The sequence below is a fragment of the Bos javanicus genome, chromosome 8, assembly GCF_032452875.1.
Source record: "Bos javanicus breed banteng chromosome 8, ARS-OSU_banteng_1.0, whole genome shotgun sequence".
Taxonomy (NCBI): Eukaryota; Metazoa; Chordata; class Mammalia; order Artiodactyla; family Bovidae; genus Bos; species Bos javanicus.
This window is the reverse complement of record NC_083875.1, coordinates 100,875,553-100,888,177: the sequence shown is the minus strand read 5'-3', so window position 1 is coordinate 100,888,177 and position 12,625 is coordinate 100,875,553. Positions and strand designations below refer to the sequence as shown.

The window sequence follows — 12,625 nt, the reverse complement described above, 5'->3', positions numbered from 1 at the left end:
ATCGAACAGGAACTCTATTAAAGAGGCATATTAGTTCACACCTGATAAAATGTATGTAAAAGCCTTCTGAAGGAGACAACATAGGTGGAATACTTTTTACATATCATTAATAATGCTGTTTGGAGAAAATTTACCCCCAGTTATGGAGCCTATAACTTTATCATAATTTGACCTCTGAATGGTATTCTGGCTTCTATGACCTTGTCATGCAGCAAATAGTCCCAGTTGGCTAGGACTATCTCAGGGAACTTTAGGATGTGGCCTAATATGGCCCATGTCTGCTGCTGCTGCTAAGTCGCTTCAGTCGTGTCCGACTCTGTGCGACCCCATAGACGGCAGCCCACCGGGCTCCCCCGTCCCTGGGATTCTCCAGGCAAGAACACTGGAGTGGGTTGCCATTTCCTTCTCCAATGCGTGAAAGTGAAAAGTGAAAGTGAAGTAGCTCAGTCATGTCCAACTCTTGGCGACCCCATGGACTGCAGCCTACCAGGCTCCTCCGTCCATGGGATTTTCTAGGCAAGGCTACTGGAGTGGGGTGCCACTGCCTTCTCCATGGTCCATGTCTAGGGAGTTGTAATAATGTCTGTTTATGCATCATAGAAAAAGGAACAGGTTGACTGAGAAAATTTCCCATTCTGTTTCTAATCAACATAGCCGTGAATATTGACCTCTTTCAATCTGGCTGCTGAGACATCCCACATAATATATTCCACTTGATATATGTAATTATCTTGGGTTTACATAGTAAGAGAAGATGTTTCCATGGCTCATGTCCTTTAAACCAAAAAAACTGCCTCTTAAAAATATGTATAAAATATAAGTGAGCTTCCCTTTAAGGAAATTCAAAAACCACAATCTTCAACACAGATTTGGCTGTTCATTTTGAAAACTCTTCTAATAAATTAAAATGATTGAACTTTTAACATGTTTTAGGAGTTATAAATATATCTTTCAGACAAAGCAAGAGAGATGTGCAAATTTTTTATTTGAATGCCAAAATAATAGAGTTGGATTTAACTTTAAGTAAATCTGGTTATCAAAATATGAGGATATTTTCTTTTAGAAAAGTAATCTCTTCTGTAGCCATACCAAAGTATTATTTCCAATGCTGTAAAACAAAAGGGATATTACTGCTCACTCTGAGTTCATCTAAGACTACAAATTTTCATGAAAAATGAATGATATCGCCATAGGAAGAAAGCAAAAGAATTTTTTATCGCTTTGGGGCAGTTTCCTTGCCTTTCTCTCGTTCTTTGGCTGTAAGCATTCAGGGTTTTCGTTTACTGGCATGTTCACGTATGGGGATGAAGGTGCATTCACATCTTTTAAAGTACTTATGGTACTTTGTGTATTAGTGAAGTTAGTTCACTGCCTTATAGGTAGTTAAAGGACACAGTTCAAATCCTGTCTTATTCTGTGCCAAATTGCTCCCTGCTCTGCATTTGTCTTAATCCTGCCCACCCAAAATGATCCCAGGTCTGTGGACTCTTCCCTGTTCTCAATAGACTTCTCTGGTTGGCTACTTGTCTGACGTTAAATGCCTAAAATTGCCTCCATTTCCTGTGATTTGCATCAGCACAGGGCAGGCATCTCAGTTTCTAGTTGGACTCGGAGAGTAGCACCAAGAACAAAACTTGGCTGTAAGAGCAAACCCTCTCTGACCATGAGAACTGCAGATGTCCTTTTGCTTTCTTTCTGGAAGAAAGTCACTGTTCGTTTATTTTATTCCTGTTTTAGAATCTCCGGCAAAGAATCTATTTTGCTTTCTGATTTTTTGTGAATCACAAATTGAAAGATGAAGTTGGAGTCTCAGTAAGACCAAAACTAACTCAAACCATCTGGCTTTTAAAAATTACTCCTCAACTCCAACAGAGAATAATCATATATCTTCCAGTTCTAAACTCATACAAGCCTTTTAAAGAGTGAGACAAATTAGTAAAGTCATATTGTCAGTTCCCCAGTTTTCTTAGGGCATCTCTTTATGCTACTTTGAAAGGCTTAAGACAGCACCTACAGCTTCATGGAAAAGCCACAAAATGTACTGTCAATTAAGATTTGAGTTGTAAATGATACCTGAAGTTTAATTAGAGAGCTAAAGAAGAACAAGATTACAAGTTACTTTAACAAGTTTAAGCCAGTCAAAGATTAGTAGTAGCCCTTGGTCCCTAGCAGAAACAAACAAAAATTCTCTGGAGAAAAGAACCTTTATCTAGACCTCAAATTAACCTCTGACATTTTTTTTCCCTCAAAACAATGAACAGGTAGTCAAAGATAACTAGGCACACAAGGAAACAAAACACAATGAAAGAAAGTCAGCAGTAAAACAGACAACAGAAGCAGACCTACAGAGGCATTCCATTCCACCCAAATAAAGTCAAATGTATCCATGACCTAAGTAAGCCTGTAGGATCTACAATCCTTATACACACCCCTTACCTCTTTCCTCTAGCCACACTGACCTACTTGCTGTTCCTCTGACATACCAGGTGTACCCTTATCTCAGAGATTTTGCCTGGTTGTAATCCCCCTGTTATGTACATAGCCTCCTCTTTCAGCTCTTTGCTTAAATATCTTCATCTTAATAAGGCTTCTCTGACCACTTTATTGAAAACAGAATCTTCCTCCTGAGGTTGTACTTTCTCACTTTCCTGCTTTATTTTTCTCCATGGCATTGGACACTATTCACACAGAGTATAGATTCTACTGTCTGCTTATTTTATTGTTTGTTTTTTTCCCCCATGTTAGTGTAAGAAACTTGAGGATAGGAAACTTTACTTGTTCTGGGTGAGCCTGTATGTACAATGTCTAGAATAATGCCTGATGCCCAGGAGATGCTCAATATTTGTAGAATGAATAAATGAATGCTTTTATGTAAAGTGCTTAGAACAGGGCCTAGTCATAGCAATCACATACTATATATTAGCTACTATTACCAGTATTAGAAATGAAAATAAAATGTTGCACTAACAGACATGTATTCTAATTCTGGATTGCTTTTCATCAAATTAGGCTCCAGTAGTGAATTAATCCTTCAGCTGATGATTTTTGTGCAGGAAGGAATTATTACCACTTCCCTTTTACACAAAAGTGTAAAGAATAAATTTGGTTTTATACTCTTCCCTATGATATAAGGCAAGAAGGAAACTTATGGAGTTCAGTTTCTAGACAGTGACTTCTAGAATGAAAATATTGGAAGATTTTGAAAAATAGAGATGCAGGTGATACCAATGACAGAGATCATGGTAACTCTACAAATATATGCTCTGCCCTCAAATTCAGCACCAGTGGGTTTTCCCCAGACAAGTCCCCATACAGATGGCACTCACAGAATTTCCATTTTCAATCCAGGTGATGGTAGGGACAGGGATGCCTGTGGCTGTACAGCGCAGGGTCACAAAGGAGCCAAAGGTGACATTGTGGGATTCAGGAGCCCGCAGGATTCTGGCGAAAACTGTTAGGAAAAGAGAAGTGGTGAGCGACTCTCCCACTGAGAATGGTCAAGCTGGGGTAGTCTTGAAGAAATGCAAATCAGATCGTAGTCTCCTGTGAAGGATCCTCCACATTCCTTCTATCTTAAGGATAATACCAAATGCTGTGCCCTGGCTTCTCAGCCATTTATGCTGTGACCCTATGCTTCTCACAACTCCAGGATACACCAACTTAGATGCTGCCCATGCCATCCCTCAGCCTAGAACATGCATCCCATACATCTTGTGGTAGTTTTCTTGTATCATCTAAGTCTCCATTTAAGTGATACTTTCAGAGAAAGGCCCTCCTGGACTGCCCAATGTAAAGTCTAACCTTTCTCCCATTCACTTTTTCATCATCCTATTTCATTGTCTTTATAAACCTTACCATGATCTGAAGTTATTTATTTTTATCTATTGTCTATCTCCCTGCAGTAGATTGTGAGTCGTCAGCAACCAAAAACCTTGCCTGTTTTGTTCAGTATCTAGGAGAGTGCCTACCAAAGTAATAATATTTAGTTGAATTAATGCTTCACGTCTTCAACTGTATCATGGTAGAACAACAGACAAAATCTGTTCAACTTTTACGAGAGTGAGATGAGCATGCAGGGTCAAAAAGAAGAGGAATATTTTAGACAAAGATGGACAGGATAATGAGTAATTTTATTCTTTTCTAAGGCTGAATGCCCACTTACTAGATAAGAGGAAGTTCTTTGGATGTGAAAAGAAATTTTACCTTTGATTAAAGAGTGGAAATGAGGTTCAGAATGTACAATAAATTGAAGGATACTTAGAATCACAGAATCACTAATATTGAGAGAGACTTCAGAAATCAGCTAATTTCTGCTCTTATTAAATAAATGTAGAAATAAAATCCCAGTTAATTTGTTTCCCCAAAGTAATAAAACTAATGGGTGAGAAACCTGAACTCAAGTCTTCTGACTTCAAATCCAGTGTTCTCTAGATCATTATGTAATCGTTTTAATTACTCATTGATTGCAAATGTAAGTTTTTTTTGCTCTGGCTTTTTGTTTTCTAATACTTAAGTACAAAACATAATATTAGATTGTGAAATTCCCATTAATACAATGCTCTGATGCTTAGTTCTTCTAAAATTGTAAAAAATTTGTGGATTTTGGATTCTAAAGGAAGGTACAGAAGAGGCAGTATATACTAAACAGAAGATGTACAGGACAAAGAAAGATCAAATTCAACTGCGTTAAAGGTTGGTCTGATTTTTTAATAGCTCTTTAAAAGGATTGCATAATTCAAAGAGATACAGGAGGACATAATTTGACAATTGGATGCTTTTTGCAGGTTCTAATTTCAGATTTGCCTGCTCAGATTAACTCGCTTTCCTATCTTTTGATATGGAGGACTCTAAGAGATGAAAACTGAAAGAACATGCTAGAAATACAAACATTGAACCCAAAAAGCCAGGAGAGAGAGAAAGCAAGGAAGGTGCCAACGTCAATGCAGAGGTGCCAACTTCAGTTAAAAAATAAAAGAGTGGATTTAATGTTTAACCTTGTGCCCCAGGTGAAAACGAAATTGAACCTGATTTTAAGTACAGGATTCTAATCACCAATATGCAAAAGAATAGAGGGTTGAGGAACATGTTAGACAACATTATGAGAGGACTTCCCTGGTGGTTCAGGGGTTAGGACTCAGTATTCCCAATACAGGGGGCACAGATTCCATCCCTGGTTGAGAAGATCCTGCAAATCGCATGCCATGTAACACAGCCATAAATAAATAAAGTAAATAGAAAGAGTATTTAGTTCTCTTAAAAAAGCCATTATGAAGATACAATTCAATCATATCACAAATACGGACAGTTGAACAGGGCAAGATATTTTGTTTCCCCGCAAAACAAATAACACTGGAGAGGAAAAAAAAGAAAATGAGGGGACTATTATAGATTGAGAAAGATTTAAGAGGCATAGCCCCGAGTGTACTGTGTGGATTCTTGTTTGGATTCTTATTCAACAGATCAGATACAAAAAGACATTTTAGAGACAACCAGATAAAAATTGCACAATCCCGGTAGTAAATGGTATTAAGAAACGAGTGCAAATGGGGGATGGATGGTAATGTGACTGTGTTAAAAGTCCTTAAAGTACATGTGCACTGATTGAATTTATGTCTGAGATTTGCTTTAAAATAAACTAGCAGCCATAAAATGGTACTTGATTAGATAAAATGGTAGACTATTGTTCACTGTTGCTGTTGGATAATGGTACTGTGAGAGTTTACTATATTACTGTGTCTACTTATTTACAAGATGAAAAAAAAATTAATGTTAAAATTTTTTTAAAGCTGCAGTGGAGCCTACCCCACAGCTCCAGAGAAACATGTCAGGGGACACATACTTCTTCTGCCATTGAAATAGTGTAAGTTATTAGAAAACCTAAAACCTGAAGAAGGGTAGCATTCGGAGGAGAAACACTGGACACAAATCTCAGTCCTGAGAGTTCAGAAGTAACCACAACAGTTTTTATTTTTTAACTGGAGGATAATTGCTTTACAGTGTTGTGGTGCTCTCTGCCACACATCAACACAAATCAGTTATAATTATATATATATATATATATATATATATATATATATATATATATCCCCTCCCTCCTGGGGCTTCCCAAGTGGCTCAGTGGTAAAAAATCCACTTGCCAATGCAGGAGCCACAGTGAATTCAATCCCTGAATCAGGAAGATTTCCTGGAGGAGGACATGGCAACCCACTCCAGTGTTCTTGCCTGGAAAAGTCCATGGACAGAAGAGCTTCAGATCAGTTCAGTTCAGTTGCTCACTCGTATCTGACTCTTTGCGACCCCATGAATTGCAGCACGCCAGGCCTCCCTGTCCATCACCAACTCCCGGAGTTTACCCAAACTCACGTGCATCGAGTCGGTGCTGCCATCCAGCCATCTCATCCTCTGTCGTCCCCTTCTCCTCCTGCCCCTAACCCCTCCCAGCATCAGAGTCTTTTCCAATGAGTCAACCCTTCGCATGAGGTGGCCAAAGTATTGGAGTTTCAGCTTCAGCATCAGTCCTTCCAATGAACACCCAGGACTGATCTCCTTTAGGATGGACTGGTTGGATCTCTTTGCAATCAAAGGGACTCTCAAGAGTCTTCTCCAACACCACAGTTCAAAAGCATCAATTCTTCGGTGCTCAGCTTTCTTCACAGTCCAACTCTCACATCCATACATGACCAGAGGAAAAACCATAGCCTTGACTAGACGGACCTTTGTTGGCAAAGTAATGTCTCTGCTTTTTAATATGCTATCTAGGCTGGTCATAACTTTCCTTCCAAGGAGTAAGCGTCTTTTAATTTCATGGCTGCAATCACCATCTTCAGTGATTTTGGAGCCCCCAAAAATAAAGTCTGATACTATTTCCACTGTTTCCCATCTATTTCCCATGAAGTGATGGGACCAGATGCCATGATCTTCGTTTTCTGAATGTTGAGCTTTAAGCCATCTTTTTCACTCTCCTCTTTCACTTTCATCAAGAGGCTTTTTAGTTCTTCTTCACTTTCTGCCATAAGGGTGGCGTCATCTGCATATCTGAGGTTATTTATATTTCTCCCGGCATTCTTGATTCCAGCTTGTGCTTCTTCCAGCCCAGCGTTTCTCATGATGTACTCTGCATATAAGTTAAATAAGAAGGGTGACAATATACAGCCTTGATGTACTCTTTTTCCTATTTGGAAACAGTCTGTTGTTCCATGTCCAGTTCTAACTGTTGCTTCCTGACCTGCATATAGGTTTCTCAAGAGGCAGGTCAGAGGAGCTTGGCAGACTATAATCCATGGGGTCGCAAAGAGTCAGACAAGACTGAGGACTGAGCACGCACATGGTCCCCGCCCTCTTGAGTCTTCCTTCCCCACTGTACCACCCCTCTCAGTTGTCACAGGGCCGGGCTTCCTGTGTTATGCAGCGGCTTTCTGCTAGCCGTCTGTTTTACATGTGATCGCGTATATACGTCAGTGCTACTTTCTCAATCTGTATTAGCTCCCCTTCCCCTGCTGTATCCACTAGTCCATTCTCTGTATCTGAGTCTCCATTTCTTTTCTATAAATACGTTCATCAGTACTATTTTTCTAGATTCCATATATATGACTTAATATATGATATTTATTTTTCTCTTTCTAACTTACTTCACTCTGTATAACAGTCTTGTTTCATCCACCTCACTACAACTGACTCAAATGTGTTTCTTTTTATGGCTGAGTAATATTCTATTGAGTGTGTGTGTGTGTGTGTGTATATGTATGTATATGTACAACTTCTTTATTCATCTGTTGATGGGCACCTAGCTTGCTTCCATGCCCTGGCTATTGTAAATAGTGCTGCAGTGAACGATGGCACCCCACTCCAGTACTCTTGCCTGGAAAATCCCATGGATGGAGGAGCCTGGTAGGCTGCAGTCCATGGGGTCGCTAAGAGTCGGACATGACTGAGCGACTTCACTTTCACTTTCCACTTTCATGCATTGGAGAAGGAAATGGCAACCCACTCCAGTGTTCTTGCCTGGAGAATCCCAGGGACGGGGGAGCCTGGTGGGCTGCAGTCTATAGGGTCGCACAGAGTCGGACACGACTGAAGTGACTTAGCAGCAGCAGCATTTGCAGTGAACACTAGGGTACTTATATCTTTTTGAATTGTGGTTTTCTCAGGGTATATGCCCAGTAACCACAACATTTTTAGATCAGAGCTCTGTGGCAGATGATTAAAAGTTAAAACAAAATGTAGGCTTGAAAATTTTTTTTTACAGGCAGTATTTACAACCTGAAAAATTCCATAGCAAGAAGAATAGCAGTCATCATGGTGATCAGTAGGGTCAGTTTCAAGAGTGAGTCACCTGTATACTCTCCCCATGCTTAGAGGGCCCCATGCTTGGTTTATTTTTCTTTTGCCTGTGTCTTTAAAAATTATAAGTGATTTTTGAATGAGAGGCCCTGTATTGTTGTTTGCAACCAGTCCACAAATTATGGAGCCAGTTCTGAAAGCCTGGTAGTCAGGGCTAAAAATGCTTGCTTAAAATAGGGAGTGAAGGCTGCACTTGTGCTGGAATTCAAGAAAAACAAGGCTTTAAGGTGAAATGGGAAATTAAAAATTGCAAATATGCTTTATCAGTTTATAGGAAGTGTCAATCAAGACTAGGTGACATAGGCTATACCTACTGCTGCTGCTGCTACTGCTGCAAAGTCGCCTCAGTTGTGTCCGACTCTGTGCGACCCCATAGACGGCAGCCCACCAGGCTCCCCCATCCCTGGGATTCTCCAGGCAAGAACACTGGAGTGGGTTGCCATTCCCTTCTCCAACGCATGAAAGTGAAAAGTGAAAGTGAAGTCGCTCGGTCATGTCCGACTCTTCTCGAGCCCATGGACTGCAGCCCACCAGGCTCCTCCGTCCATGGGATTTTCCAGGCAAGAGTACTGGAGTGGGAAGTCTAAATATCTCAAGAGGACAAGCCAGCTGGGAGGCAGTGTACACTGCCTTCAGAGACAGAAGTAGTGCTCCATCTGACCACCTGGTTGAGATTTCTCCCAACTTGGTCCTAATTCACAGGTTGTGGCCCCCTGACAACTAATACAGAGTGACGGGCATCTGAACGAGAGTCCACCCAGGGATTCTCTTCCTTTCTCCTGTTTTCACAAAGATAATGGAAACTTAGATTGCACAAAATAATTGAGTCCACATTTATCATGTGGCTAAAATAGCTCCTGTAGAGCTTAGGGCTATACTTGTGTGTCCAGAATTTTGTGAGTGTGAGACTCCTGTGATGATCATTTTATAGGTCCCATTGTCTCTGAAAATCTGGAAAGAAAAAAGGTAGGATCCTTGAGAGATTAAGAGGAGGATTATTTCAATTCCACGAATGCTGGAAAAGTGTGGACAGCAGCTGCTAAAGATGACACTAGTCAGTGTACCCTTGAACCTGAGTAAGAAGCTTCTGGCTGAAGATGAGAAGCGTAAGAAACTGCAAAAGTATGAAATTTAGATTTTTTTCTGCTTTAATTTTCAAAGGCAATCATTTTCATCTGGGACTTTAAGTTCTTCCTGGAAGTTTAGTAATAAGGGAAGGTTTATTTATTTATTTGTTTTGTAATTTATGGCTTTTGCTTTTGTTTTTGGCTGGCATTGCATTATTTGGAATATCATTCAGGCTCATTGCAAAACCTCTGATGACCTATATTGCACAACACAGCTAAGAATTATGTGAGATGGTAAATGAAACAGTCCATTATCATTCTAGAGGTCAACATAGCCTTGGAGTTCATTTAATTAATGTGCTTCCCTGCCCCGTATCAGAAACTTCTGGTCCAGTGAGGCACAGGAGGGTACGGAAAAGACCACTGCTGGCACGGCAAGTGGCTTCATGAATGTAGGGTTGTGTTGACAAGCTGTTGGTCTCCTTCTCCATGGAGACAGATATACCCTTGGTTGACCATGGGTTTCATTGTTGATCCTTATGGGATAAGAGGAAGGGAAAAGGCCAGGAAGTAAAGGGAAGCTGGTCTCTCCTGTACTCCCATCTTCTTGCCAAAAGATAAAATAGAGTGAAAGTGAAGTCGCTCAGTCATGTCCAGCTCTTTGAGACCCCATGGACTGTAGCCTACAAGGCTCCTCCATCCATGGGATTTTCCAGGCAAGAATACTGGAGTGGGTTGCCATTTTCCTTCTCCAAGGCATCTTCCCAACCCTGGGATCCAACCTGGGTTTCCCGCATTTCAGGGAGACGCTTTACCATCTGAGCTACCAAGGAAGCCCATGAAAGTTGTTCAATCATGTCCGACTCTTTGAGACCCCATGGACTGTACAGTCCATGGAATTCTCCAGGCCAGAATACTGGAGTGGGTAGCCTTTCTCTTCTCCAGGGGATCTTCCCAACCCAGGGGTCGAACCAGGGTCTCCTGCATTGCAGGTGGATTCTTTACCAACTGAGCTATCAGGGAAGCCCATATAAAATAGAAACTTGCCTCTTTTTTCAGTATTGAAGGATAGCTTTCACCTTTCTTCCGAGTTTACCTCTCTCAAAGAAGATGGCAAACAGCTTTTGGGTTTTGACCTAACCGTCTTCTCATAATCTTTCCTTGACCCGTCCCCCTCACACCACATCATAATTTGTTTTGTTTTGTTTTTTTAAGTTTTTTTTTTGCTTTTTTTTCTTTAGTTTTTAAACAATATTTATTTATTTTTAATTGATTGATGATTGGTTTACAATATTGGTTTGATTTCTGTCGTACATCAACATGAACTAACCATAGGTGTACATATATCCCCTCCCTCTTGAATCTCCCTCCCACCTCCTGCCCATTTCCCATCCCTCTAGGTTATTAGAGAGCCCCAGTTTGAGTTCCCTGAGACATAGAACAAATTCCCCTTAGCATCCCTTTATATATGTTAATGTATATGCATCCATGCTGCTTCCTCCATTTATCTCACCCTCTCCCTCTCCTCCCCCACCCTTGTCCAAAAGTCTGTTCTCTATGTCTGCATCTCAATTGCATAATTTGTGTTTTGGCTGTCTCTTCTCATGGAATGTAAGCATCAGAAGGGTGGAGCTTGCTTTATTCATTAACACAAGCTGATTGATAGATAATTGATTGATTGATTCATTGATCAATCGATCCTGAACCCGGTGTGGTACCTGGTGAGCACTCAATAGGTATTTGTTGAATGAATGAATAAATGAGTGATTCCTCTGATTAGTGATATTGGGAAAAGGGACTTGTCTACGTGATGAATATCTCAGTCCTCTTTGGGCCATCTTTCTTCCAGCTATCCAGTGAACAAGAAGGGTATGGGGTTAATGTCCCATAGGTAAGTTCCCCAGGTCAGGTTTCTCCATCCTACAACTCCAGGTGAAATGCGGAGGCTGTGGGGAGGAATCGGAAGTTACATGAATCTAATTTTTGGATGAAAGGAGAGAAAGCTTTCTTTTTCAAACTAGCTTTATCAGCAATAAAGCTGATATTTTTATACCCATCAGTATTTGTTACCAGTTCCAAGCATAAAAGGTAATGGGACGGGGAAAGAAATTTCACCACATTTATCAAACATAAAAAACAAAAAGCCAGTTGCCATTAAAAATAAGTGTCAAACTGCTCCATGGATAACAATACACCTGTAATAATAAACTTAAACATAGTTCAATAATAAACTCCCATTGCTTCAGCAGTAGCCACAAACTGAAAATTCATTTTAAGTCATCCATTTTAAAAGTAATGTGATAGGTTTCATACCAAATAAATGCCCCCTGAATATCCCTATTTCACCTTTTCTTTGCATGAAAGACAATGTAAAAGTGCCTTGTTACATAAACAAGCTGTTTAGTAGAAAGGGCGTGGGATTACTTGGTCATCTGGAAAATGTTGATAATTATTTTGATATGGATTTTTTTAAAAAAATTATTCAACTCTTCTTTCTATAGATAGTCTTATTGTCATTCTCCAATTCACTGTGAGCTCTTTCCCATTTGCTTTCCTGTGGGCAAGCACATTACTATTCATTTGCAACATGTAAAACAGACATGGGCAATCTATTTATCCTTGGGTTTTCTTTCATGGTGTCTAGTCCTGAGTTTTGGGCTTTAATTTCTCTGGGATAAGTTTACTTTAATAACTTCAGGTTGAGAATCCTGTATTCAGAATGGGACTTAAGCAGCCAGTGATTCCAAGTCCTTTATAACATAACCATATTGTATTCTCATTTCCTTTATCTCTCTGTCTCTTTTTTTTCTCCCTCCCTCTGTCTTGTCCTCCCTTCCTCTATCCTGCTCCCTCTTCTTGTTCCATTTTTCAAAATACTTTCAGATATGTAATAAATTTTGTCATTGGTTGTCATTTTAAGGGGTAATCTGAATTTGTAATAAGGAGATGGAACATTATTCACTCTGAAATTTCATTGGTGGTGTAATGGAAAGCCTAACAGGCAGGGGGCCCAAATTAAATCTTGAAATTAACAAGCAGTTTGACTTGAAATGAATTGCCTCTCTTTTCTTGGAAAGGGAGTAGGACCAGAAGAATATTTAAGTCCCTTGTAAATTGTATTTCTCAGCAATTACTTCAAAGGATGTAATGAGCTTGCATGGATTTGCATGTTTTTTTTTTTTCTCATTCTTTTCTTTCTTATTTTCTAGCCTCTTTTA

General features: G+C 39.9%; 1 protein-coding gene across 2 annotated transcripts in view; it reads right to left on the bottom strand.

Moving 5' to 3' along the window:
• The window catches only part of MUSK (muscle associated receptor tyrosine kinase), a 99,222-nt gene that overhangs the window by 40,942 nt on the left and 45,655 nt on the right, over nucleotides 1-12,625 (bottom strand). For both annotated transcript variants that reach the window (XM_061426472.1, XM_061426473.1), the window contains one exon: nucleotides 3,327-3,451. In XM_061426472.1, the coding sequence (XP_061282456.1) occupies nucleotides 3,327-3,451 (125 nt within the window). The remainder of the gene's footprint in view (nucleotides 1-3,326; nucleotides 3,452-12,625) is intronic.